At 41.2% G+C, this 26,447-nt stretch overlaps 1 protein-coding gene across 1 annotated transcript in view; it reads right to left on the bottom strand.

Annotated features, from left to right (window-relative positions):
* The window catches only part of LOC124723144 (probable cytochrome P450 CYP44), a 255,877-nt gene that overhangs the window by 61,212 nt on the left and 168,218 nt on the right, over positions 1-26,447 (bottom strand). The window contains exon 7 of the mRNA XM_047248335.1: positions 20,728-20,894. Coding sequence (XP_047104291.1) covers positions 20,728-20,894 — 167 coding nt within the window. The remainder of the gene's footprint in view (positions 1-20,727; positions 20,895-26,447) is intronic.

Raw genomic sequence — 26,447 nt, forward strand, 5'->3', positions numbered from 1 at the left:
CAAACATTTAAAAATGTCCGTCCCAATTTTTCTTAGAATATCATGTAAAAATCTGAAGTAAATCGGCCAAGAACTTTTCAAGTTTTTTGCTCAAAAATGTTTTGTCATTATATGGTATATTTACACTGACAGAAAAAAATCTCTACACCAAAAATAATTAATATAGAGTACTGAAATTTTGGGAAAACATTTGTCTAGGTAATATATTTAATTGATTAACATGGCAAGATCACTGATTAATGTAAGTGCAAGATAAGCCATTGCAAATGTGAAATGCTGGTTCATTAACAACCAGTGTAACCACTAGAATATTGAATACAAGCACGCAAAAGTGCATACAGTATCTTGTACAGGTGCTGGATATTGGTTTGTGGGATGAAGTTCTCTGTCTGTTGCACTTGGTTGGTCAGCACAGGGGCAGGTAATACTGTTTCTGGATGCCGCTGGAGTTGTCATGTGATGAAGTCCTAAATGTTCTTAATTGGAGACAGATCTGGTGCTCAAACAGACCAAGGCAATATGTTGATACTCTGTTGGGTTACAACAGCGATGTTTGGGTGAGTGTTATCCTGTTGGAAAACACCCCCTGGAATGCTGCTCATGAATGGCAGCAGAATAGGCCGATTCACCAGAACAACATATAAATTTGCAGTCAGTGTGCATGGGATAACCGCAAGAGTGTTCCTGCTGTCATACGAAATTGCACCCCCGACCATAGCTCCATGTATATGTCCAGTGTGTCTAGCACACAGACTGATTGGTTGCAGGCCCTGAACTGGCTTTCTCCTAACCGACACACAGCCATCACTGGCACCGAGGCAGAACCAGCTTTCATCAGAAAACACAACAGACCTCCACCTTGTCCTCCAATGAGCTCTCACATGATACTGCTGAAGCCACAAATGGTGGTGGTGTGGGGTCAGTGGAATGCCCATTACAGGGCATCTGTCTCAGAGCTACCCTTGGAGTAACCAATTTGTAACAGCTTTCTATGTCACTGTGGTTCCAACTGCTGCCCAACTTGCTGCTGCAGATGCAGTACGACATGCCAGAGCCATACACCGAGCACAGTGGTCTTCCCTCTTGGTAGCGCCACATGGCCGTCTGGAGCCTGGTCCTCTTGCAACTGTACATTCTCGTGACCACCACCGCCAACGAAAATGTACAGTGGTTATGTTCCTGCCAAGGCTTTCTGATCACAGAAGGATCATCCAGCTTCTTGTAGGCCTATTATAAGATCTCATCCAAACTCAGTGACATGTTGATAATGGTGTCTTTGCCACCACATACAATCTCAAAGATAACTAACACTCATGACCTGTACACCATACATTTAAATCAAATCTGATTTGCATCCCCACAGTGGCACTATTAGCACCACTCTTATGTGAATGGTATGGAAATTTGAAGAGACATAATCTTTCAGACGTATAAACAGGCCTGCCAGCTTTCGTTTATTTCGCCCATCTCCTTTTTGGTGTTGCAATTTTTTCCATCAATATATATTAAAAATGTATGAAGCCTATACCCACCAACCACTTATTAGAGTAATGTTAAAAGTCTGAAATAAATTGGTCAAGAACTTTGAGATTTTTAGTAACAACATTGAACAATAACATGTCTTTATATAGTAGTATGAATAATATAAATAGACCAGTGTTACATATGATGCCTGGCTAGATAGACCATATCAACTTCAAAAGTTTATTTTCTCTATTTTTTTATGTGTGTTAAGTGTCTCATCTGATATCTGTTGTGTATTCAAGCAGTTCTACAGTTTTTAGATGCTTGTTATTTGAGCACTTCCTGTCATCATAAAAAATATAATTAATCCAGGAGTTGTCCTACCAGGTGAATGTGATTTATTCCATTAACAAAAGATAGAAATAGTTATGCTTGTTCTGATTTTGCATTTTTTCTGCTATGCTTTTCATGAAGTCCCATAAGGGTCTCAGTGTATGTTAATTTCTGTGTATAAGAACTAGTCATATCCTAACAGGTTGCAGAACTTAAGATTAAAAAAAAATTATTACAGTAAAATAGTATTGTATCATTTTTAGTGTCACTGTTACACTTAAACTTCAGTTAGAAAAAGAAAGAAGTTTCCTCAGACTGCAATTAAATAAAATGAAGGGTATTTAACTGCAGTATGACATAATTTCTTTTTTCCTAATTAATTATATGACTGCATCCCCCAGAAAGAAATATGTCAGCAATAAAAAGCAGAGATGCAATGGCTAATTATTTTGTAAATTAGCCTGGTAAAGTGACTGGCCAAGACAGCAAAATATAAGATCTTACAAAAGGCTGAATATGAGCTGCCATATCCATTTCTGTTGTGGCGGTACTCATGACTCCAGAGAGCACTACACTACAATTGATAAGCTGTACTCAAAACACTTGCAGCATAGCAGCCGTATGGTTTGGCAGTACGAACTATACTGAAGTCTGACAAGGGCCACAGCTGGCAACCTGTAGGCATCTGTGGATAGCGACTGATTGATGCTTTGTCATTACTGGATCACAGAGCTACAGTGGATAATTCTCTTCAGTGCACTGAGCCATGTATAAGAGGCATAGTGACAGGACTTTAATATTTTAGAGTTGTTGTAATAATTTCAAATGACTAATTGTGCTGGATATTTCACAAGAAGAAGCATCATGAAGTATTTCTTCATATTTATTAAATGTCATTTTATTACTAATTGTTGGGAATCTTTCTGACTGAAAATAACCCATGTCATTCTTCTGCATTCCCAACAATTTCCTTTTACACATACAATTTTGTTAATTTCATTGTTCCATCTTGATTGTTATTTTTGGTAGTTGTATCTGTAAATTCTTCTGAAAAATAATAAAACAAACTAATCTTCTACTGATAACTCATCCTCATACTATCCAGCAACCCATTTTAGAGCAGTGCTTACTGAACCTGGTTGGTTTAATGTTTAACTTTTATTGGTGTAAATATCACTGTTTCCAATAATGTGACTGTCCAAAGTGGTAATGTGATTTAATTCATGTAATGCAATGGAATCAATGCCATTATAGCCACTTGTTCATGAAATGAGTGTGGGAACATTATACTTTGTCACACATTGTAAGAAATTATAATGCATGCTGCCACTGATGCATTCGTGCTGTCATGTTACTTGTTACATTGCCCCAGTGGGAACATGAGTATTGCATTGATAAGCATAATACCACACATATTGTACTGCCTCAGTGGGAAATATACCTTACAGGTAGTTTAAATAAGCACAAATGCGTACATAGATTTTGTCACACGTTATGTTAGATGTTTGTACAGCTAATATCTCTGTTCTGTACTATATTTTGTGATGTCTCCTGGCCATACTGTATTGTATTGGATTTGATTCATTAAGCAGCCATGCATAGAGCATACAGAATATAATTTGTGAAATGAGGATGTCTGGATCTGTGGAGGAGACCTGTGACCTTTGTATTGGATCAGATTATAAAAGTCAGTGTCTGAGTCAGATGCTACTTGAGTAAAACTGATAACTAGTTTCAGCTTTGTAGCCATCATCATATCAAAAAATTACAGCAACAACATATGGGCACACAGTCAGTACATCAGTTAGTTTTTTAATTACAGCATATAGTTTTATTTTGCTATAGTATTGAGGTGAATTGATTCAGTTTGTTCTGTAAATCCTATGTACTGACTATGTTCCTAACTATGGCTGCTGTAACTTTTAGATTTTACTATCGCAGCAAAGGTGAAACCAGTTATCAATTTAAATAAAGTAGTATTTGACCAAGACATGGCTTTTATAATCAAAACAGACTATAATCTAGTGTCATTGTCGCTGACACCATCATATCATATGTCACTGGGGAATTAATGCAGAAATTTTCAAGGCTGATTTTTAATGCTAAGGTTTCATAGGTTAATCAATACTATAGAAGATGTTGACTGTCAGCATGTTTTTTTAATTTTTTGAACCTGCATGATTGTGAAAATCACCTGACTCTTTGAGGCAAATCACTGAATAAAATGTTTGTTGTGACTCGCCGATCTTTCAAAGTGCCGCCGCACAGTTACGCCCGTCCTCTACATGCGGTGCTGTCTGCCAGCCATGCAGCAGCAGCGCCACCTAAGCGGCCAGCTAGCCAGCAGCCGCCAGCCTTGGACTCTGTTGTGATTTTACTGTTAAAGTGTACACACATCTTACTCTGTTTACTTGATCTGTGACTTTCATGTATTGCTTCTTCCTTGAAATATATTTGTTCAACTTGAAGTTATTACAATTGGCGACGAGGTAGTGATTTTTCATTTCCATCATTGACCCACATGGAGCAACTATTGCAAGGTCTCACAGAACAGCAAACACTTCTCACAAATGTGATTCGTGATTTCGTCATGGCATCAAATCAAAGGCGTCTCTCATCGTTGTCTCTACCTACTTTTCCTCCTTACGACGAGACGGAGGAAAACTTGTCTGATTACGAAAAATATCTTCGACAGCACTTCTTGGCATTTCATGTCACCGACGAACAAACATGTAAGTCTCTGTTCCTTTCATGGAATTCACCTCAAATGTACCGGTTGTTGTCACAATTGGCTCCTTTGAAAGATCCTGCGTCTTTGTCCTTTGCTGAAATGTGCTCACTTCTGTCCATCTATTTTTAAAAGCAAACGCATGTGGTAGCCTCTCGTGTTGCCTTTTATCATTGTCAAAAACAACCGAATCAATCCTATCACACTTGGGCTGTTGAACTTCATGGCCTCAGTAGAAAGTGTCAATGTGTTACTGAAGTTCACAAAGAATCCTACGCCGATTCCATGGTATGGGATGCTATTATCCGATCGGCGCCCGACAAAGAAGTTAGGCAACGTGCCCTTCAGTTGGCAAATCCGACTCTAGATGAAGTCCTATCCATCGCTCAGTCTTTTGAAATTTCTCGCACCGCTGGAGCGCAAATAGAGGCATGGGGCAAAGTCGGGGAAATACAACCTCTGTGCGATGTTGACAAAGCGTGTGGCGTGTCCCCGCTGGGGGACATGGCCACAGTATGCTCCCAAGTGCAGCCTCGGCCTAAGCATAAACAAGCCTATAAGAAACTGCAGCAAAACCCATGGCAACTTCCTTCATGTCCGTGGTGTTTTGCGAAACATTCACGAGAAGTTTGTCCACAATGCTGGGCCGTGTGTCGCAAATGCAAAAAAAAGGGTCATGTATCATCTGTTTGCAAATCCGACTGCATACATGATGTTCATGAACGTGAGGCTGATTCTGATTCTGTGTTGTCTGTCAATTGTACTTCTTCCCTTTCAGGGAAGTTATTCCTCACTGTCCAAATGCTTGATCGAGATGTCCGTATGTAGGTCAATACTGGTTCTGCTGCCATTTTCATAAATTCTCAGACGTATCTTCAGTTGGGTTCTCCAATCCTGTCACCTGTCACTAGGCAATTACGGACTTACAATAAACAGAAGATTTCTCTCTTGTGACAATTTGATGCTGAGGTATCTTACAAATCTGTTGTTCGCACTGTTTCCATATTTGATGCTGAGGTATCTTATAAATCTGTCGTTTGCACTGTTCCCATATTTGTGGTCGACCATAGTAACGCGGAGAATCTTTTTGGTTTTGATGCCTTTCGCGTTTTTGGGTTCTCCATAGATGACTCTGTCAATATCGTCTCTAATGCTATTCCTTGTGCTCAATTAAATTCCTTGGCGATGACATTTTCGTCCCTTTTTCTCCTGGGTTAGGCCATGCAAACGACTTTGAAGCTCATATCACGGTCAAACCCACTGCTCGGCCTAAGTTTTTTCGGGCTCGGCCCATTCCTGTGGCGCTTCATGATCAGGTCAAACGGGAGTCGGATCATCTCACTGCTTCAGGGGTCTTGCTTCCTGTCACTTCCAGTGAGTGGTGCTCTCCTGTCATTGTCGTTGCTAAGACAAATGGTGATATTCATCTCTGTGGCGATTTCAAAGCCACTGTAAATGCTCAATGCCTCATCGACACTTACCCTATGCCTCGACCTGAAGAATTGTTCACTAAACTTGCTGGAGGCAGGTCTTTTTCTCAACTTGACCTGTCAGAAGCTTATCATCAACTTCCTCTCGACACTGCTTCCCGGCAGTTTCTGGTCCTTAACACGCCTTTTGGCCTCTATCAAAACCAACGATTGCCATTCGGGGTTGCCAGCGCCCCTGCTCTCTTTCAGCGATTCTTGGAACCATTATTGCTCACAGTCCCTGGGTGTATAAATTACCAGGACGACATTGTTGTCACTGGCTCCACCACTGACGAACATCTTCAAAATCTCAGCATACTTTTTCATGTCTTACAGACTGCCAGTCTTACGTGTAATCTTCAGAAATCAAAATTTTTGCCATTGCATCGTCTGTTGCATAAAAACATGCCTTTTCGCTGGTCCGTGTCATGCAATGCGGCTTTCCAGAAATTGAAGAGTATGCTGAAACAGGCCCAATGCCTGGCTACTTACTGACCTCTGACCTGGCCAACATCTTGTTCTTGCCACAGACGCCTCTCAATACGGGGTCGGTACAGTCCTTGCGAACTGTTTTTCTGACGGTTCTGAACAATCCATTGCTTATGCCTCCAAAATGCTCACGGACACCCAACAAAAGTATTCTCAAATTGAAAAAGAAGCTTTGGCCATTATTTACACTCTTCATAAGTTTGGTGTTTTTCTCGATGGATCCAAATTTCATCTTGTTATGGATCACAAACTACTTGTTTCCTTGTTTCATCCATCGACGTCACTTCCTGACAAGGCTGCACATGCCTCCAGCGTTGGGCTCTTTACTTGTCTCATTTCAATTATGAGGTACATTTCCGGCTGACTGCTCAACATGCGAATGCCGATGCACTGTCTCGCCTTCCCATGGGTCCTGATCTGGCATTCGATAGGGACGAACTTTTGTGTTTCCACCTGGATGTTGCCGAGCACTGGACTGTGGATGGGTTCCCCATCACCGGGGACCGGCTGGCGGCTGCTACAGGTTCTGACCCTACCCTCTCCCAGGTTTTACGCTGTATTCAGAAGGGTTGGCCAGATCGTCCGTCCGCTAAGACTCCTGATCCGTTGCGGAACTACTACACTTTGCGTTACTGCCTCATGGCTAGGGATGGTGTTATCCTCCTTTCCATCGAAAATGCTTCGCCGCGTGTTGTGGTACCTGCGTCTTGGCATGCTTCAGTCTTACTCCTTCTTCACCAAGGGCACTGGGGTGTCTCTCGCACAAAATCTCTAGTGCGCTGTCATGTGTACTGGCTTGGCATCGACTCTGAAATCGCGCACATGGTCGCTGCCGCCCTTGTGCGTCACAGGCCACCGCCCCGAAGTCATCTTTGTCACCGTGGCCTTCGCCTGAGAAGCCCTGGGAGCGTATTCATGCTGACTTCACGGGACCTTTTTTAGGTACTTATTGGCTTCTCGTTATTGATGCCTACTCTAAATTTCCTTTCATTGTCCGTTGCACATCGCCTACCACCGTGGCAACCACCAATGCTCTAGCTCGCATTTTCTCTTTGGAAAGCCTTCCCTCTACTCTTGTTACTGATAATGGTCCGCAATTTGCCTCTTCCAATTTTGCAGAGTTTTGTGCCCGTCACGGCGTCATGCATGTCACGGCCCCTCCATTCCATCCACAGTCAAACGGTGAGGCTGAATGACTGGTCTGCACATTTAAGGCTCAGATGAGGAAACTCCTGACTTCTCTTGCTAATGATGCACTTCTCCAGTTTCAGGCTTCTTACCGTTTCACCCCCATGGGTGACCACAGCCCGGCTGAGTCCTTACATGGTCGACAGCACTGCACGCTACTTCATCTTCTGTGGCCTTCCACCTTACGGCCGCGGGTGCCTTCGCTTGGCCGGTTCACCGCTGATGACCTCATATGGGTATGAGGATATGGCAGGCGGCCAAAACGGAGTCCTGGCTGCATCTTATGACACCGTGGCAAGTGCCTGTATGAAATCCAGACGGACACGGGTGTTGCAGTGCGTCATTCGGACCAGCTTCGGCCTCATATGCCAGCAACGCCTGTTCCGGATGCCGCTACACCACCTTCGGCTCTACCTGATGCTTGGGATACTGGAATCTCTCATTACTCACAGTGCAGTCCTCTCACCATCATATCGGTGCCAGCACAAGAACTGACGCCACCAGGAGATGTGCCCATCAGGAACCACATGACCATCATCTGTCGGAGCAACTCTACTCGCCTCCTTCTCCTACGGACGCGGACACATCGCCCATGTCTCCTATTATAACAACCGGACTTGCCGCAACGGGCAGATTGGTGCACAGGACCCCAGCAGATTCGACCCCCACATCTCCTGTCATCTCGACCCGTTATCATCAGTGACACTTCCGTCTGTACGGGAAGCCTCCTCCATGAGACTTTACGGCCAGTCAACCCCCCCCCTCCCCCCACTTCCCTCCAATGCTACATTGGTGATCCCTCGGCATCCCAGAATGTGTCCTACCAACCAATCCCTTCTTTTAGTCCCACTATGCCACAAACTTTTTGTCTCCCCAGTTCCATTCATTACCTTTCCATTAGTTATGCAATCTACCTATCTAATCTTCAGCATTCTTCTGTGGCACCACATTTGAAAACCTTATATTCTCTTCTTGTCTAAACAGTTTATTGTCCATGTTTCACTTCCATACATGGTGGCTACACTCCAGACAAATACCTTCAGGAAAGACTGCCTGACACTTGAATCTATTTTTGATGTTAACAAATTTCTCTTCGTCAGAAATGGATCCTCACTACTTTGGCCATCATCAGTTTTTTTTTTTTTATGTCCAAATAGCAAAACTCGTCTACTCCTTTAGTGTTTCATTTCAAATCTAATTCCTTCGGCATCATCTGATTTAAGTTGACTACATTCCATTATCTTTGTTTTGCTTTTGTTGATGTTCATCTTATATCCTCCTTTCAAGATGCTGTCCATTCCATCCAACTGCTCTTCCAAGTCCTTTGCTGTCTCTGACAGAATTACAGTATAATTGCAAAACCTCAAAGTTCGTATTTCTTCTCCCTGACCTTTAATTCCTATTCCAAATTTTTGTATGGTTTTGGTTACTGCACACTTAATGCACAGACTGCACCACAGCAGGGATAGGATACAACCCTGTCTCACTCTCTTCTCAACCACAGCTTCCTTTTCACACCTCTCAACTCTTGTAACTGCTGTCTGATTTCTGTGCAAGATGTAAACAGCCTTTTACTCCCTGTATTTTACCCCTGGTGGTATCTTCAGAATTTGAGAGAGAGTATTCCAGTCAACATTGCCAAAAGCTTTCTCTTAGTCTAGAAGTGACATAAACATAGGTCTGCCTTTCCTTAACCTATCCTCTAAGATAAGTTGTAGGGTCAGTGTTGCCCCCGAGTTCCTATATTTCTCTGGAATCCAAACTGATCCCCCCTGGAGTCGGCTTCTATTAGTTTTTCCATTCCACTGTAAAGAATTTGTGTTAGTATTTTGCAACCATGATTTATTAAATTGATAGTTTAGTAATATTCACACCTATCACTGCCTGCTTTCTTCGGGAGGTAAATTATTAAATTCTTCTTGAAGTCTGACGGTATTTTGTCTGTTTCAGACATCTAACACATCAGATGGAACAGCTCTGTCATGACTGGTTCTCCCAAGCCTATCAGTAGTTTTGATGGAATGTCTTCTACACCACGGGCCCTTTTCTGACGTAGGACTTTCAGTGCACTGTCAAATTCTTCTCACAGTATCTTCTTATCTTCATCTACATTACCAGCCAAAAGTTTTCAACCACCTATCACAACTATGGATTTGTGGTTAAAACAAGGATTTCATTTTGAATATTCTGCCATAGCCCCATTCTGATAGTAAAACAAGTATAAACATGTAAAGACTAAGTGTCTCTCTTGTGTATTTGACTGGTTGTTCACATAGAAGGACACTGATGAGCATCAACAACAGCACTGACTTGTCTTAACCTACGATGGTTCCATTCAAACAGGCCTCATTCCTTCAGCTGTCTGTGCAGCAATCAGTTTGTTAGTTTAGAGTATATTATGTGCACCTACCAGTGTAATTGTATACCTGATCAGGTTCATACAATATTACCTCCTAATAGTACAAAAGAAGGAGATTTATAATGAAAAATGTGCTGTAATTGTAGATCTGTATTAGGAATGCTGTTCTAGTAGGGCAACAGCAATAAAAGTTCACACAGCTCAATCCACAGTGGTGCATACATTGCAGTGGATCAATCTAAACTGGAGCCAGTGCAAGTGTTTCATGATCAGGAAGGCCCCAAGTAACATCATACAGGGAAGAACAGTTCATATGTGTATAGAGCAAACATTAGAGTTCTCATACTGTGAATGAAATTCATGAGGAAGTAAATATTATGTGAGTAGCTCCAACTTCTGTCTCAACAGAGCAACATCATCTTTGTGAATAAGATTTAAAGGAATGCATAGCAGCCAAATTACCTTTATTATGTAAACAAAATTAGGTGAAAAGATTGCAATGAGTACAGCAACACAAAAATATGCATAATGCAGCAATGATTCACAGTGTTATTCACAGACAAATCTAGATTTTAAGTATTTGGAAGCCATCATCCAATGTTTGTTCATCAACTTTGTAGAGAATGTATGAAGAGTCAGTGTGTGACATCAATGGTGAAGCACAATGCAGGGTCAGTCATGGTGTGGAGATTGTTTGTGGATGATAAAGTTGGTGATCTATTGAGAATTAATGGAACATTAAAGAAGGAAGGATATCACAGGATAGCTGTCAGTAATGCAGTTCCATCTGGCGAGTGACTTACTGGTCATGTATTTGTTCTGTAGCAGGACAATGATCCCAAACATGCTTCTGAAATGTGCAGCAGGTATGTCAATAGAAAAGAGAAATGCAGAGAACTGAAGAATGTGATTTGGCCACGTCAGTCACCTAGCTTAAATGCCATTAAACTCTTATGGGATGAATTTGACAAGGAGGTCATAAAAGTGATGTAATCTAATGTTGAAGATATGTTGAATAATTTACAGGCATGTTGGACTGCAATACCTGCAAAAACACCACTAAATCTTATCTACAGAATGCCAAGAGTTTGTGCAGCTCTTCTGAGAGCATAGGGTGGATACACTGAAGAGTCTAAAATGTAAATCATGTTGCACTGTACTTAATGATACAGAGAGAGAGAGAGAGAGAGAGAGAGAGAGAGGGAGGGAGGGAGGGAGAGAGAGCGAGAAAATACTTATTTTGTTGGTCTATTTAGTTTGTACAATGTCTATTTTACATTAAAATCAAGTTTTTATCATGGGTGCCAAAAACCTTATGCCTGATATTGTATGTCCCTTTTATGTAATATTGCCTTGAAGTTCATCTCTCTTGTCTAGGCCTGTTAGAGGTATCTATCTTTCCCCTAGTGAAATATGCTTCTAAATTCTTACTTTTGTTCTCTAACCATTCCTACTTACCCATTTTTTGCACTTTCTGTCAATCTCATTTTTTAGACATTTGTATTCCATTTCATTTGTTTCATTTGCTGCATTATTATATTTCCTTATTCTATCAATTAAACTCAATATCTCCTGTGATGTCCAAGGATTCCTACTAGGCCTTGTGTTTTTACCTATGTTGCCTTCGCTATTTCATCTCTCAAAGCTACTCATTCATCTTCTACTGTATTCCTTTCCCCTGTTTTAGTTAATCATTGCATAATGCTGCCTCTGAAACTCTCAACAATCTCTGGTACTTTTGACTTGTTCACATTCCATCTCCTTAACTTCCTACCTTTTTGCAATTTTTTCAGTTCTGATCAACAGTTAACAACCAATAAATTGTGGTCAGAGTCTACATCTGCTCCTGGGAATGTCTTACAGTTTAATATCTGGTTCCAAAATCTCTGTCTTACCATTATATAAACAATTTGAAAACTTCTGGTGTCTCCGGGTCTCTTCCACGTACACCACTTTCTTTCATGATTCTTAAACCATGTGTTTGTGATGATTAAATTATGATCTGTGCAAAATTTTACCATATGGCTTCCTCCTTCATTCCTTTGCCCCAGTCCATATTCACCCACTATTTCTCCTTCTCTTTCTTTTCCTACTAACAAATTCTATTTCCCCATTACAATTAAATTTTCATCTCCCCAGTCTGCCTGCTTACCAGTGTGGTAATGTGTTTGCTTACCAAGCAATGGGCCCGGGTCTTGCTCCTGACCGGTTGGAGATTTTTCTACTTGGGGACTGGGTGTTGTGTTGTCCTCATAATCCTCTCATCATCACTGGCATGCAAGTAGCCCAATGTGGCACCAGCTGAAATAAGACTTCCAACTCGGTGGCAAAACTTCCCCGGATAGGGCCTCCTAGCCATCAATGCCACATGATCATTTCATTTCCTTTTTTTCATCTCCCTTAACTATCTGAATAATTTCTTTTATCTCGTTATACATGTCCTCAATATCTTCATCATCTGCAAAGCTAGTTGTCATATAAATTTCTACTACTGTGGTGGAGTGAGCTTAGTGTCCATCTTGGCTACAATAATGATTTCCCTAAGCTGTTCATAGTATGTTATCCACATTCCTACTTTCCTATTCATTATTAAGCCTACTCCTGCATTACCACTACTTGATTTTGTATTTATAGCCCTGTATTGACCTGACCAGAAGTCCTGTTCCTACTGCTACCGAACTTCACTAGTTCCCACTATACCTACTTCAACCTATGCACTTCCCTTTTAAATTTTCTAACCTACCTGCCTGATTACGGAATCTAATATTCCAGACTCTGAACCATAGAACACCAGTTTTGTTTCTCCTGATGACAACATCGTCCCGAGTAGTCCCTGCCCGGAGATCTAAATAGGGGACTATTTTACTTCCAGAATATTTTACCCAGGAGAATGCAATTCTCATTTAACCATACAGTAGAGCTGCATGCCCACAGGAAAAATTATGGCTGTAGTTTCCCCTTGCTATCAGCCGTTCACAGTACCAGCACAGCAACACCATTTTGGTTGATGTTATAAGACCAGATCAGTCAGTCATCCTGATTGTTGCCCCTGCAACTACTGAAAAGGCAGCTGCTCCTCTTCAGAAACCACATGTTTGTCTGGCCTCTCAACAGATACCACTCTGTTGTGGTTGCACCTACGGTATGGCTGCCTGTATTGTTGAGGTATGCAAGAAGCTCCACCAACAGTAAAGTCCATGGTTCATGGAGGGTAGAAACTTCTGTCAGCTACCTACAGACTGGTGAAGTCAAGATGTTTTTAGTATCAACATTAGAGTTATGTGGAATTTACATCCAAATAAGATAAATTGTAAAGTGAGTATTCTGTTTTTGAGTATTCTGTATTTGGTAATTATTAATGTCCTGACTGATGTCCAGTGGAAATCTGCTATGGAATTTTGTGCTAGAGTATAATACTCCATTCTCGATCCTAGACAGGAATGCAAAGTCTGTGTGGAAATTATTGTTAGTTGCACTATTGGGGATGCAAATTGAACAGTTCATCCAAAATTCACTTTTGTTATTAAACACAACTACTATGAGCGAGACTGTGTGTTGGCTTGTAAGTGTAAGATAAGATGCTTCTGCAAGGTGTTTGGTTGTCAACTTTTTAAATACTGTTATTATAAGGTGCTGTAAAAGAAGTACTTTTTTGACCCATGCTGCACTGCTCCCAGAAGATCATGCCATTGGACAGTATTGAGAGAAAGAGCGCCAGCAATCCTGTTTGCATCTCAATACAATAAAACATGTTTGTAAGTGCAAAATAGTTAGATTTCAGCTTTCTGGATAACATATACACTTCAGTTTAATATCCATATGGATGTCTAGGGATTTCACACATTGAGTCTCCTACAGTATTCACATAGGTGAGCTTCATAGTGATGAGTGTGCAGAATCATATATGGATACTATTGCCACAAATTTCACCCCATTATTGATATGGATCAAAACACAATAAGAGACACACACTTCACAACACAAGTACACAACAAGACAATAACGAGAGAGAAGAACAAAGACAATAGAATATTCAAATACATAAACTAATACATTGCCCTTTCACAGACAACTCCTAAATGTAATCTTGCAGAAAGGGGGAAGGCTGGAGTGGTATGCCATAATGAGACTGGGATGGATAAACATCGGTGATACTTGGAGCTGGTGGCCCAGTGTTGAATTCCTTCATCAGGGTATCATGATCAGACTGAAGATCCTTCAGACAGAGTGCAAGTGGATGAAAGATCTTCTGGTAGCAGTGGCAGATTGTCCTTCTCATTGTGGTTCCACAGCACTCAAGCTGGCTTGAGGCACTGGACACATAGTGTTGATGGTTTACTGTGAAGTGGGAAAGAAAACGTTTTTTCTCTGCTTCAGAGTAATTTATGTGGGCCAGAATAAGGTTGTTAGAGTAAAGTACACATGGTGTTATCTTGGATCACCACATGGGTGCAGTCATTGTCTTATGTATGAAAACTCAATGTACACTGAGAGCTTAAGGAGATGGCATATGGATGTGAGCTAAATGGCATCTGACTTTGCTAACAATGATGATAACACTAAGGTTGCCATCAGTGGGGATGGCAACAGGAAGTCTGCTCGTAGCACCAAACATTCACCATACAATATTTCAGCGAAGGAAGATTTCAGATCATCTTTGGAACTGTCCTGATTCCCATTGCTTCAGTCCATTGTGAACAGTGACAAATCAACACAGCCTTCAGTGCTATCACTCAACCAAACTGTTGCTTTGAGGATCATAGGCAGTTATGTGGAAGCATTGCACTCCTCACAACCTACACATTTCTGTGACAAGTTGTGATTCAAACTGCCACCCCTAATCAGTTCTGATTGACAACAGGCACCCAAAACAAGCAATTCACATATCGATGAAAGACAATACTGTTGACACCACTGTCATGTGTTGTAAGGGGGTGGCTTCCAACCACCTCACTGTCCTGTCTATGATGGATAAAATATATTGGACACCATTTAATTTGGGGAACAGACCAACCAAGTCCAAGTGCAGATGCTAAAAATGGTCTTTTGACTCTTCAAATGTGTCCTGTAGTGCAAGGGTGTAATGCCCCATCTGGCTATATTGGCAGGGAAGGCAGGCATATGTCCACTTTCTGCAATCAGCTTTTATTCCTGGCCAGACAAAATGCTCTGTTATGAGCTTTGAAGATTGATGAGCTGCTAGGTGTGAGACATTCTGCAAACTGTCCAATGCACTGGTTGCTTTCCCTTTGAATTTTTACAGCTTACAGCATTGGTTAGTGGCGGCTGGATTTGAAAGGCCTGCAGAACATATCACCTGTAAAAGTTTATCATTCATAAAAACGTTCTTAGCTCCTGGCATGTGGTAGGCCTAGGTGTCAGCTATACTATTTCGCTTCTCTCTTCTGTCAGTCTGACCCTGGCACATAGCACACAACATCACGAAAATGTCACTGACTGTTGGCGTAATTGAAATTTTGGCTGATTCATCACCACATCTGATTGAGCCAGCATATTAAACACCTGTTGGAGATGTTCTTCATGCTGTTTCAGTGCAGACAAAAAAATAAATTAACATGTAATTGAGGTAAGGGAAGCAGAACAGAAACTTGCCCCGAGCAGAATCAATAAAACACTGCCAAGTCTGCACAGCATTTTTCAACTCAAATGGCAAGTACAAAAACTTGAACCACCCAAAGAGGGTAGCTGCAACCATCTTTAGAATGTCTCCTATAGCAATGGGTATCTGTATAAAAGCCTTTTGGCAGTCTACAACACTAAAAGCTGAAGCACCTGATAATGAATGAGACAAGGCTTGTATATTTGGTACAGTATACCAGTTGGGAACAGTTCAAGCATTAAGTGCTCTTTAATCTCCATACATCCAAAAGGTAACTTTTTTTTTTTTTTTTCCCCGGAACAAAATGTATTTGGGAAGGTCATGCACTGTTGGAAGCAGGCACAATTCATCCACATTGCCTTTGGCTATCTGCAACTTATCATGGGGTGGCCACCATGCCTGATGAAAGATGGATGTCCCATTGGTAGATTCTGTCCTATGCGCAATATCTTCCTATGATGGGTAAGGGGTTGAGAAGTACCACACACACACACACACACACACACACACACACACACACACACACACACGTTACACACCAACAGAATCAGTGGCACCACACACACACACACACACACACACACACACACACACACACACGACACACCAACAGAATCAGTGGCACATCAACAGGTTAGTGACAGTGCGCTCAGTGAGGTTCTGTCACTGTGTGCACTGTCACTAACCTCTTGATATGCCACTGATTCTGAAGAAAAGTTGTGAAGAATAGGTCACATTGTCAACAATGCTTCCAGTCATGTGCTGCATTTGTGGATCATGTGTACAGCTTTTCTTTAGGAACAATATGTGTTCTGGTCACCTTTAGCATCAACCGCATCCAAAACCAATAAAGTGTAGTTGAGCAACTCATCTACGCATTTATATTTCTTGTTGTCTCTGTGACTGTTAATGAAGTTTTGTACTCTCTTCTGTAAGTCCTCCATGGTTTGCAAAATACCTTGAGGCAGAAGTCAGGTGATGGCTGATAATTAGATTGACAACTGAGGATAATTTCAATTATGTTATCCTCAACCAGTTTGCTGCACCAGCCATGAAGGGTCTCGGTTAACAAGGAATTTTCTTCTTTCAGTGCTAGAAAATCTCTTTTGTTGCTCATGTATGAATGATTTGTTGCAGCCAGCTGATTGTTAAGTCAGGATTGTAACTATTGAAGTATTCATACAGGAAGTTTGAGTGCTTCTGAATGCTGTGGAACAGCCAGCACTAAAGGGGTTTGCGAATGTTATCAGTGGATACTCTGTTAAAAGGTGCTTCTTCTCTCAAATCAGACCACAAGTGAAAATAGTGCAGCAAGTCTGCCCCTAACCGGGGTTCATTAACATCTGCTAACAAAAAAGTACACGTAAATGTGTTTCCATGACTGAAGTGAACAGTGCTGCTGGTACAGCCAAAGTCTGTAATAATTGAGCCATTTACCACTTTCAACTGAAGCAATGTACCTGAAGTGTGAGGACAGACAGTATTGTTTAGGATTGTGCTTACCGTATTTACTCGAATCTAAGCCGCACTTTTTTCCGATTTTTGTAATAAAAAAAAACCGTCTGCGGCTTAGAATCGAGTGCAAAGTAAGCGGAAGTTCTGAATAATGTTGGTAGGTGTTGCCACAACTAACTTCTGCCGTCAAATATATGTAGCACAACACAGGTACGCTTTGCAGGCACCAAGATAAATACTGGCGCCAAAACCTCTGCGTCCATAAATAAATTAAAAGAAAAGGCAGAGCAATGTAATCATCATGCCATATATTCTTTCGTGTTTGCTGCTATCTCATTTAAATCCTGTTTGCCTAGTAAACTATGAAACTAGACCGAGGCAACAGCAAACGTGGAAGAATATACATATCATTATCATGTCATGTTTATATTCGTATTATTCTTATGCTGAATAGTGATACAGTCAGAAATGAAGCATGGCAACGGACTAAATTTTAAAATCTAAGATGACTCTAATTTCTGTGCAGAATGTAATGTACTAAGAGGCGTCTGCAAAGATTTTCAAACGGAGAAAAATTTTCACTAAACTCTCGTTCAGAACATCATCTATCATACGATTATTTGATTCTTGTTGATCATTATCAAAGAAAGCAGCAGTGTAAGTAACAACAAATAGCAGTCTCTTGCCACTGTTTTGCTAATGAGATAATGTTTCTCTTTTTTTTTATTGTAAGTGGTGGTAGCGCGCACTAAGCAATCCACGCCGCGAGCGGCGACAGGCCGTTAACACTCGTTATCAGAATTCGACAAAAAATGCATGACATAGTACAATAATGCATTTTCAGCTTAGAGTGACGTAAACACCTATAACAAAGAGAATGGCACTTATCAGATCAAAGCAAAATAAGCAATTGATTCAAACCAGACAAAGCATGTGAAAAAGGAAGGGTACCCATATAAATACGGATGGAGTGCCTGACACATAGCAATGGCTACTTGGTAAAGCTTAACTGTTAAGCTTACGACTCAAACCAAACTACTGTAGCTGTATCTTCATCCATTCGACCTCAATTGTGTTTCACATTAGAATGGACCAACTTTGTTTCGATTTGGAGGGGCGGTCTAAAACTTTTCTCTCACCTTGAATTTCGAGTCTGAAATTTTAGGAGCGGCTTAGATTCGGGTACATTTTTTTCCCTTGATTTCAGGTGCGGCTTAGATTCGAGTGCGGCTTACATTCGAGTAAATACGGTATCTCAGAACCCAAGTCAATCAGAAAATTGCGGTTGGTACTAATGTCAAAAATGTTGGGGCAGCCATTATGGTCAGATGTGGGAAGAAAGCTAGTTTGATTCACATGTCTGGTAGCTTGGCATGCTTTAAAAATTTTGTGACCTCTGACACCTAATCAGGATCACAAATGGCATTTTGATGCTCACATGGAAATATGCATTTGTACATGGATGCACCGAAACTTGCCTAGAACCAGGACTGTCACACAATCTGCTGGCTGCTGTTAGCACTCTGAGTAGTGTGTAGTACTGGCCAGTTTGTTATTGTCACCTGATCATTGTGCATCTCAGTAACTGAGAGATGTTGACCTGTGGCGTGAGCATTGTGAATCTTCGGATGTGTTCAGCCCTGCTCAGTTACTGCGATGGTGTAGACCAAGGTGGCTGCAGTGGCTGCAGTGGCTTTGTAGACAGCCCTGCTCACTTGCTGCTTGCCACATCATTGCACAATACGGGTGCTGCGCGCATGTTTCACTAGTGGCTGTTGGGTAAAAAGGACATCCATTTTTTAATGCAAAACACGGTCCGCCACTTGCAGTTTGACCTCTTGTGTGTGTCCTCCATTAGTTATTAAGGACAGCTGAATCCTGTGAGGTAATTTTCTCACCCATATGGCATACAGAATATTGTCTGGCGTTAATTTAGGGTCCACTAAAATTCATAGCTGATATGAGAACTGCAACGGTGTCCCCATCCGTTCAACTACTCACAGAAAATTGCCTGGCAGATTTGTTGCTCTGGAGGCTTGCATGATCGTTGTAATGGAACCATCTTAGCCATTTCAAATGCAGTGTTGAAGCACAAATCAAATCAGAAGTGTGACCCCAGTGTTGTACATTGGCACTAAAATCTGATGTAGGTCCAGTAATGCTTGCTTGTATCAGTTTCTGCTGCTCTTCCATCAGGAAGAAGTCAATCAGATATGTGGAAGGCAACACAGAATTTCACCATGTAGAAACAACACATTCTTGTACACATGTAGGAGGACAGTTGCAGTCACTTTCACTAGTATCCTCATACTTGTATAGCTCTCTATTGTCCATTGCACTACATAATCCATTAGAAGCACAAGAAATATTGGCAAAAGATCCTAATAGCCTTTGATGTTCCACAACATCCATTGACTTGGTAAGAATATAGCGCTGCCTGTTTTCAGAGTTTGTTGAAAATGTACAGTTGTTGTGGGAGTTTCGTAGTGGTGAGTATGCAGCATCATATGCAGATACTGTTTCCATGAGTTGCACCACTTTATTGACATGAATCAATGCACAATAAGAGGTACATACTTCACAACGCAAGTGTACAGCAAGATAATAACAAGAGAGAAGAACAAAGGCAATAGAATATTCAAAGACACAAACTCATACATTTTTCTTGGTATCAAGTTTGTATGCCCGAATTGATCTAGACACTCAGTATCACCACGTGCATACTGATCTTTTCTTCTGGTACCTAAGAGTCATTATTGAATAGCATATCAGTTTCTGGCATTTTTCACACACTGCAGTCATCTGATAGGCTTTCATTAATAAGTTCTAAAGCCATGTAGCAGTTTTGTTTTAATTAGTAAAGATGAACAATAAGTCTTATTATTCAGATGTCACCAATATCGTATGTAATCTATTGTGTGATGATGATGATGGTGGTGGTAACAATGATGAGCCATAAGCTATTCAATAATAATAATAATAATAATAATAATAATAAGCTATTCTTTGCTGGAATAAGATACAAACCTTGACAAGAATAATTCTGCAAACTTAATGTTAAATCAATCATATCTGTGTGAGATACTTCAAATGTTTTTCAATCATTTGTTAAACTCTCATTTATATTTTCAAAGGAATGCATCCTTCAAGAGTGTTCATTATGGTGAAATAAGGACATTGTTCTGTCACTGGTAAGTGACAAGTTATCAGCAATATTTGCAATAATATACTTAATTTTGAAATAAAAATTGTAATGCATATTGTTGCTAGAACAACACTATTGCCATAACCACTTGCCAGGACCAAATGTTCATCCTACATATATTTTTGCATGTCTTTCTTTTCTTTGAGGGATTTCATTTGATCTGCCCTCTAGAGCATTAATCCAATGGAAATAGCCAGGCTAGTGAAACTGCGATATAACAATTAAGTTGCAATTATGTATTATCAAAGATGACATTGTTGCATTGTGCACACAACAATGTGTGTGTCTCCTTGCAGTTGATTAATTTGTCCTTTCCAGACTGAATGTTAGTGGTAGAAATCAATAATCGTATTAAGCTTATATTCCTGTAAATGGACCAAAATTACTGTAGTCAGTATCTATGGTACCTTTTATTACCTGAAAGTTTCTTTCACAATTGCTTTTATGTAAGGCAATTTGTTAAGAACATCAACTGTTATTTCATCAGTTTCCTTGAGAACTGATTCGATTTCACTATATGCTTTGTCTTGTACCTCAGGATTTGTTGCTAAGCAGTAGAGATTATACAACAGAGCTGGAACAGTCTGAAACAAATTAACCAAAATAAGAACATTACTAAAAATGTAGAGTTTCTACAAGAGCTATCAAGACTTAAAGAAAGTTGTAAGATGCACAAAAACTAATCAGGCATAATGAGAGACTATCGCATTGCTACCTATGAATTGTCAATACAGTGACACCACTATGTGCCTGATAGAAACTCAGATGACAAACCAAACATTCTGCCATTTAATAATACACTCCTGGAAATGGAAAAAAGAACACATTGACACCGGTGTGTCAGACCCACCATACTTGCTCCGGACACTGCGAGAGGGCTGTACAAGCAATGATCACACGCACGGCACAGCGGACACACCAGGAACCGCGGTGTTGGCCGTCGAATGGCGCTAGCTGCGCAGCATTTGTGCACCGCCGCCGTCAGTGTCAGCCAGTTTGCCGTGGCATACGGAGCTCCATCGCAGTCTTTAACACTGGTAGCATGCCGCGACAGCGTGCACGTGAACCGTATGTGCAGTTGACGGACTTTGAGCGAGGGCGTATAGTGGGCATGCGGGAGGCCGGGTGGACGTACCGCCGAATTGCTCAACACGTGGGGCATGAGGTCTCCACAGTACATCGATGTTGTCGCCAGTGGTCGGCGGAAGGTGCACGTGCCCGTCGACCTGGGATCGGACCGCAGCGACGCACGGATGCACGCCAAGACCGTAGGATCCTACGCAGTGCCGTAGGGGACCGCACCGCCACTTCCCAGCAAATTAGGGATACTGTTGCTCCTGGGGTATCGGCGAGGACCATTCGCAACCGTCTCCATGAAGCTGGGCTACGGTCCCGCACACCGTTAGGCCGTCTTCCGCTCATGCCCCAACATCGTGCAGCCCGCCTCCAGTGGTGTCGCGACAGGCGTGAATGGAGGGACGAATGGAGACGTGTCGTCTTCAGCGATGAGAGTCGCTTCTGCCTTGGTGCCAATGATGGTCGTATGCGTGTTTGGCGCCGTGCAGGTGAGCGCCACAATCAGGACTGCATACGACCGAGGCACACAGGGCCAACACCCGGCATCATGGTGTGGGGAGCGATCTCCTACACTGGCCGTACACCACTGGTGATCGTCGAGGGGACACTGAATAGTGCACGGTACATCCAAACCGTCATCGAACCCATCGTTCTACCATTCCTAGACCGGCAAGGGAACTTGCTGTTCCAACAGGACAATGCACGTCCGCATGTATCCTGTGCCACCCAACATGCTCTAGAATGTGTAAGTCAACTACCCTGGCCAGCAAGATCTCCGGATCTGTCCCCCTTTGAGCATGTTTGGGACTGGATGAAGCGTCGTCTCACGCGGTCTGCACGTCCAGCACGAACGCTGGTCCAACTGAGGCACCAGGTGGAAATGGCATGGCAAGCCGTTCCACAGGACTACATCCAGCATCTCTACGATCGTCTCCATGGGAGAATAGCGGCCTGCATTGCTGCAAAAGGTGGATATACACTGTACTAGTGCCGACATTGTGCATGCTTTGTTGCCTGTGTCTATGTGCCTGTGGTTCTGTCAGTGTGATCATGTGATGTATCTGACCCCAGGAATGTGTCAATAAAGTTTCCCCTTCCTGGGACAATGAATTCACGGTGTTCTTATTTCAATTTCCAGGAGTGTAATTATAGTATTCTGCCTTACGCCAGGTTTTGTCATGGGTTAAGCCTCTTCCACTTTTGTCTGTCCATAGCCAGTCTTTTCATTTCTGAATATTTGTCTCCGTGGTATATTGTCCAGCATTTGATATCTTCTTTTTCCTCTTCCCCTTTCTCCCTCCACCATTCCATCTATTCCTTCCTCCAATAAACAGTCCCTCCTCAAACAATGTCCAATCCAGTTCCATTTTCTCTTTCTGATGACTTTCAGTATGTTTCTTTCTTCTCCAACTCTTCTTAACACTTCTTCATTCCTTACTCGGTCTTCCCATTTCACTTTTTCCATTTTCTCCTTATCCACATCTCTAGTGCCTCCAATCTTCTTTCATCTTCCTTCCTCAATGTCCAGGTCTCCACACCATACAATACAATGCTCCAGATGTAACATGTGGCAAGTCTTTCCCTCAGATCTTTGTTTAGTGGTCCGCAAAGTAATTTCTGTATCCTCTTGAATCCTTCTTTTGCCATTGCAATTATCTTCCTAATTTCTGTTGAGCAATACATATCATCCATTATTGCACTTCCCAAGTAATTGAAGTTATTCACTTGCTCTATTTCCTCTCCCCCTATTTTCAAACAGCATTTTCTCCCCTTTCCTCCAATTAACACTCATTTTGTTTTCTTCTTTTTAATCTTCATTCCATATTCTTCTAATTTTGTGTTTAGATCATCTAACATTTGTTCCATCTCTCTTGCACTCTCTGCCATCACAACCATGTTGGCTGCAAATCTTATACACTCCACTCTCTGACCCCCTATACAAACTCCTCTCCTTCCATCAAAACTTTCATTAATAATTTCCTCCAGATACTGAACAGTGTTGGTGATAAACAATGACCCTCTTTTACACCTTTTCCCAGTTCAATTTCTTCACCCATCACACCTCCTATTCTTACTCTTGCTCTCTGGTTCAAATATAAATTTCTAATTAGCCATCTATACCTCCATTAGCTTTGGGAAATTATTAGGCCACTGTTTCAACAGGAGAATGAAGCAAACAGCAGACAAGAGATAAACAAAAAAATGTGATGATGCTGGAGACAAGGAGGTGTTATTTTGAATCTTGCGTATGGAGAAACACAAGGTATGGAAAGGGACTTGGAGAATCAGTGGATTATAATTCAACTTTCAGTGAATGAACAATGAGTTGGATGCAGTTTGTGGGTCATAAATGTGAGAAAAATCTTGAAAATAATATGATGTATAGGAAAAGTAAATGCATATAAATGCAGGAAAAAGAGTAACTAGACTTGGTGGAAGATGGTAGGGAAACAAGAAATAATAATTTAAGAATCAGACATAAAATACATAATAAATTATCAAAAGTAAACTGAATATGATTAAAATATGGGGTGTCGGGAGGGGGGAGGGGGGGGGGGGTTGCAACAGGTACAAGGAGTAATACAATGCTGTGGAAAAGAACTAGAAGAAGATGATGATTGGTAGCTGTTCCATTTCTGTTTCACTCAAATATGGAGTGAGGGAAGATGACTGCCTGTATGTCTTATTTTGTCCTTTTGTAAGATGAGCACTGGGGGCAGTAGAATTGCTCTGCCAGTTTGTCACAAACTTTGGTTCTCCAAACTTCCTCAATAGTGTTTCAAGTAAATCTTGCCTTCTTCCCCATATAAGCTTCCCATATCAGCTCAAAAGCATTTCTGTAACACTCTTGTATTGACTGAACCAACATGTAATGAACACCTCTGAACTACTTAGATGTCTTCCTTTAATGTGAATTTTTTTTAATACTCTACACTTTCCCAGAACTCTCCCAACAAACTGTAGTCAGCCACTCACCTTCTCTACAACAGACATTATGTGCTTGTTGTATTGGACTTGTTTCATAACATAATGCCTAGACATTTAATCGACAAGACTGAATCAAATAGCATACCATTAATACTGTACCGTGTATTCCACAAAAGGGTTTACACTGTTTGAACTTTAATAATGCAAACAAAGATAACTAAAACTATGAATTTTTAAGTTACATATATGGTCAGAAATTATTAATGATGTTTTACTGTTGAAGATGTTCCAGATGTCCTCGACCTGCATTAATACAGAACCTGAAAGATGGCAGAACAGATCGTCACACACACTATGGTTGCCATTGGAATGGATCCACAGGCCTCTCACGACAGTGTCCTTTAGAGTTCCCCACAAAAAGAAGACTAAGAGGATTAGCTTGAGAAGTCTGGGTGGAAACTCAACAGTTTGTCATTAGCCTATCCACCTCTCAATATATGTTTCATCCAGGAATTGCCAAACATTGCAACGGTAATGACACAGTGTGCCATGTTGTTGAAAAACCAGTCTTCATTTCTGTACAGTTGGTGAACAGATGGCACAATTCGTTTCTGCAACACGGTAAGGTACTTTACACCTATTACTATTCCTTCAAATAAGAATGGTCCATCAAGTTCTCTGACAGACATACCACACCACAGTGACAACCCAGAAAGATTAAAAGCTCATTCTTCTGTAATATCGGGATTCTCTCTTGCCCACAGTTGTAGTGATTGACGGTTCCATTCAATTTAAACAATGCCTCACCAAAAAATGACATCGGTCAACTGTTCATTATCACAAATCTATTCACAAAATTCTAGGTGCCTATCTCGATCATCATCAGTCATCATGTAAAGCAACCTGGGAGTGTAGGGTTTCTATTTTGCTTACTTTAAAATGCAGTGAACACTTGACGTGATTACACCTGATTCATGTTCAGCTCGCCTTAGGACTTCTTTTGGGATCTCATGAAACCTTGTACCACTGGATCTAGCCCTCTCTCATCCACTTTCTCTAACTTGTCGTGCAATTCCGTTGTTATACATGATGGTGACGCAGCATCAAACTCTGCTCACACTTGTCCCAGTACTTCTTTCATGTTTTCACATTTCCAATAACACTTTACAATGCACTTTCTTTGTTCCAAGGAAAAGTTTCCAGCCATCTTGTTATTAATTTGTAGTTACTGGCAACTGAAAATAAACAAAAGAAAATGAACGGTTACACACACTAGTCATGAGAGCACCATATAATCACTACTGGATTGGGAGTCAGCCCAAATAAATACCACTCGTTACATCCTTCATCTGACGCCCAGTGGAAAGCGTCAGTGTGCCTTCAACAGTGAAATTTTTATTGGGCATACACCTTTCCATCCCTTGAATCCATTTAAGTCATGATCTTCCTCTGCACTTTCTGTTTGTCAGTCTATATTCAAACACACTTTGGTATATTCTTTCTTGTCCCATTTTCATAAGGTGTCCAAACAAAAACAGTTATCTGCATTCTATTTCATCCATCATGGGATCTTTCTCATATGCTATTTCCCACACATCCTCCCTTTTTCCTGTGTTCCAAGCAGGAGATCCTCGATGCTCATCTTAGAAAGTCCATCGTGCAGCTTCAATCTTATTGTGATTCTTTTCCACAATCCCTTAATTCAATCAGTTTCTCTAGTCATCTCCACATGTTCAATGTTTATTAATTATACTCCCTAGGGATTTATATCTTTCACACATATTGTTTACATTGTCTGATATTTCAAGATCTACCTGCTTGGTTTGTTCAGTGTTGACATATGCTGTTTCACAATCCATGAACACTAAATGTGTTTCCAAATTTATTTCATATCTTTTTTCTACCAACTGTTATACAGAGAATATACAGTATTACCAATACACAATCTCCCTGCTCTAATTCCACTCTGTTTTTGATGCCTACACTTTCTGCTTTTATTCTGTTTCCCAAAATCTGACCATACAACCTTCCTATCAAGGTGGTTACATTGATGCCTCTATAATGAATATAATCCTGTCTGTTCCCTTTCTTGTAAATGGACACATTTAAATCCTCTGGTAAGGAAAGAATGT

This window comes from Schistocerca piceifrons, chromosome X (genome assembly GCF_021461385.2).
Source record: "Schistocerca piceifrons isolate TAMUIC-IGC-003096 chromosome X, iqSchPice1.1, whole genome shotgun sequence".
Taxonomy (NCBI): Eukaryota; Metazoa; Arthropoda; class Insecta; order Orthoptera; family Acrididae; genus Schistocerca; species Schistocerca piceifrons.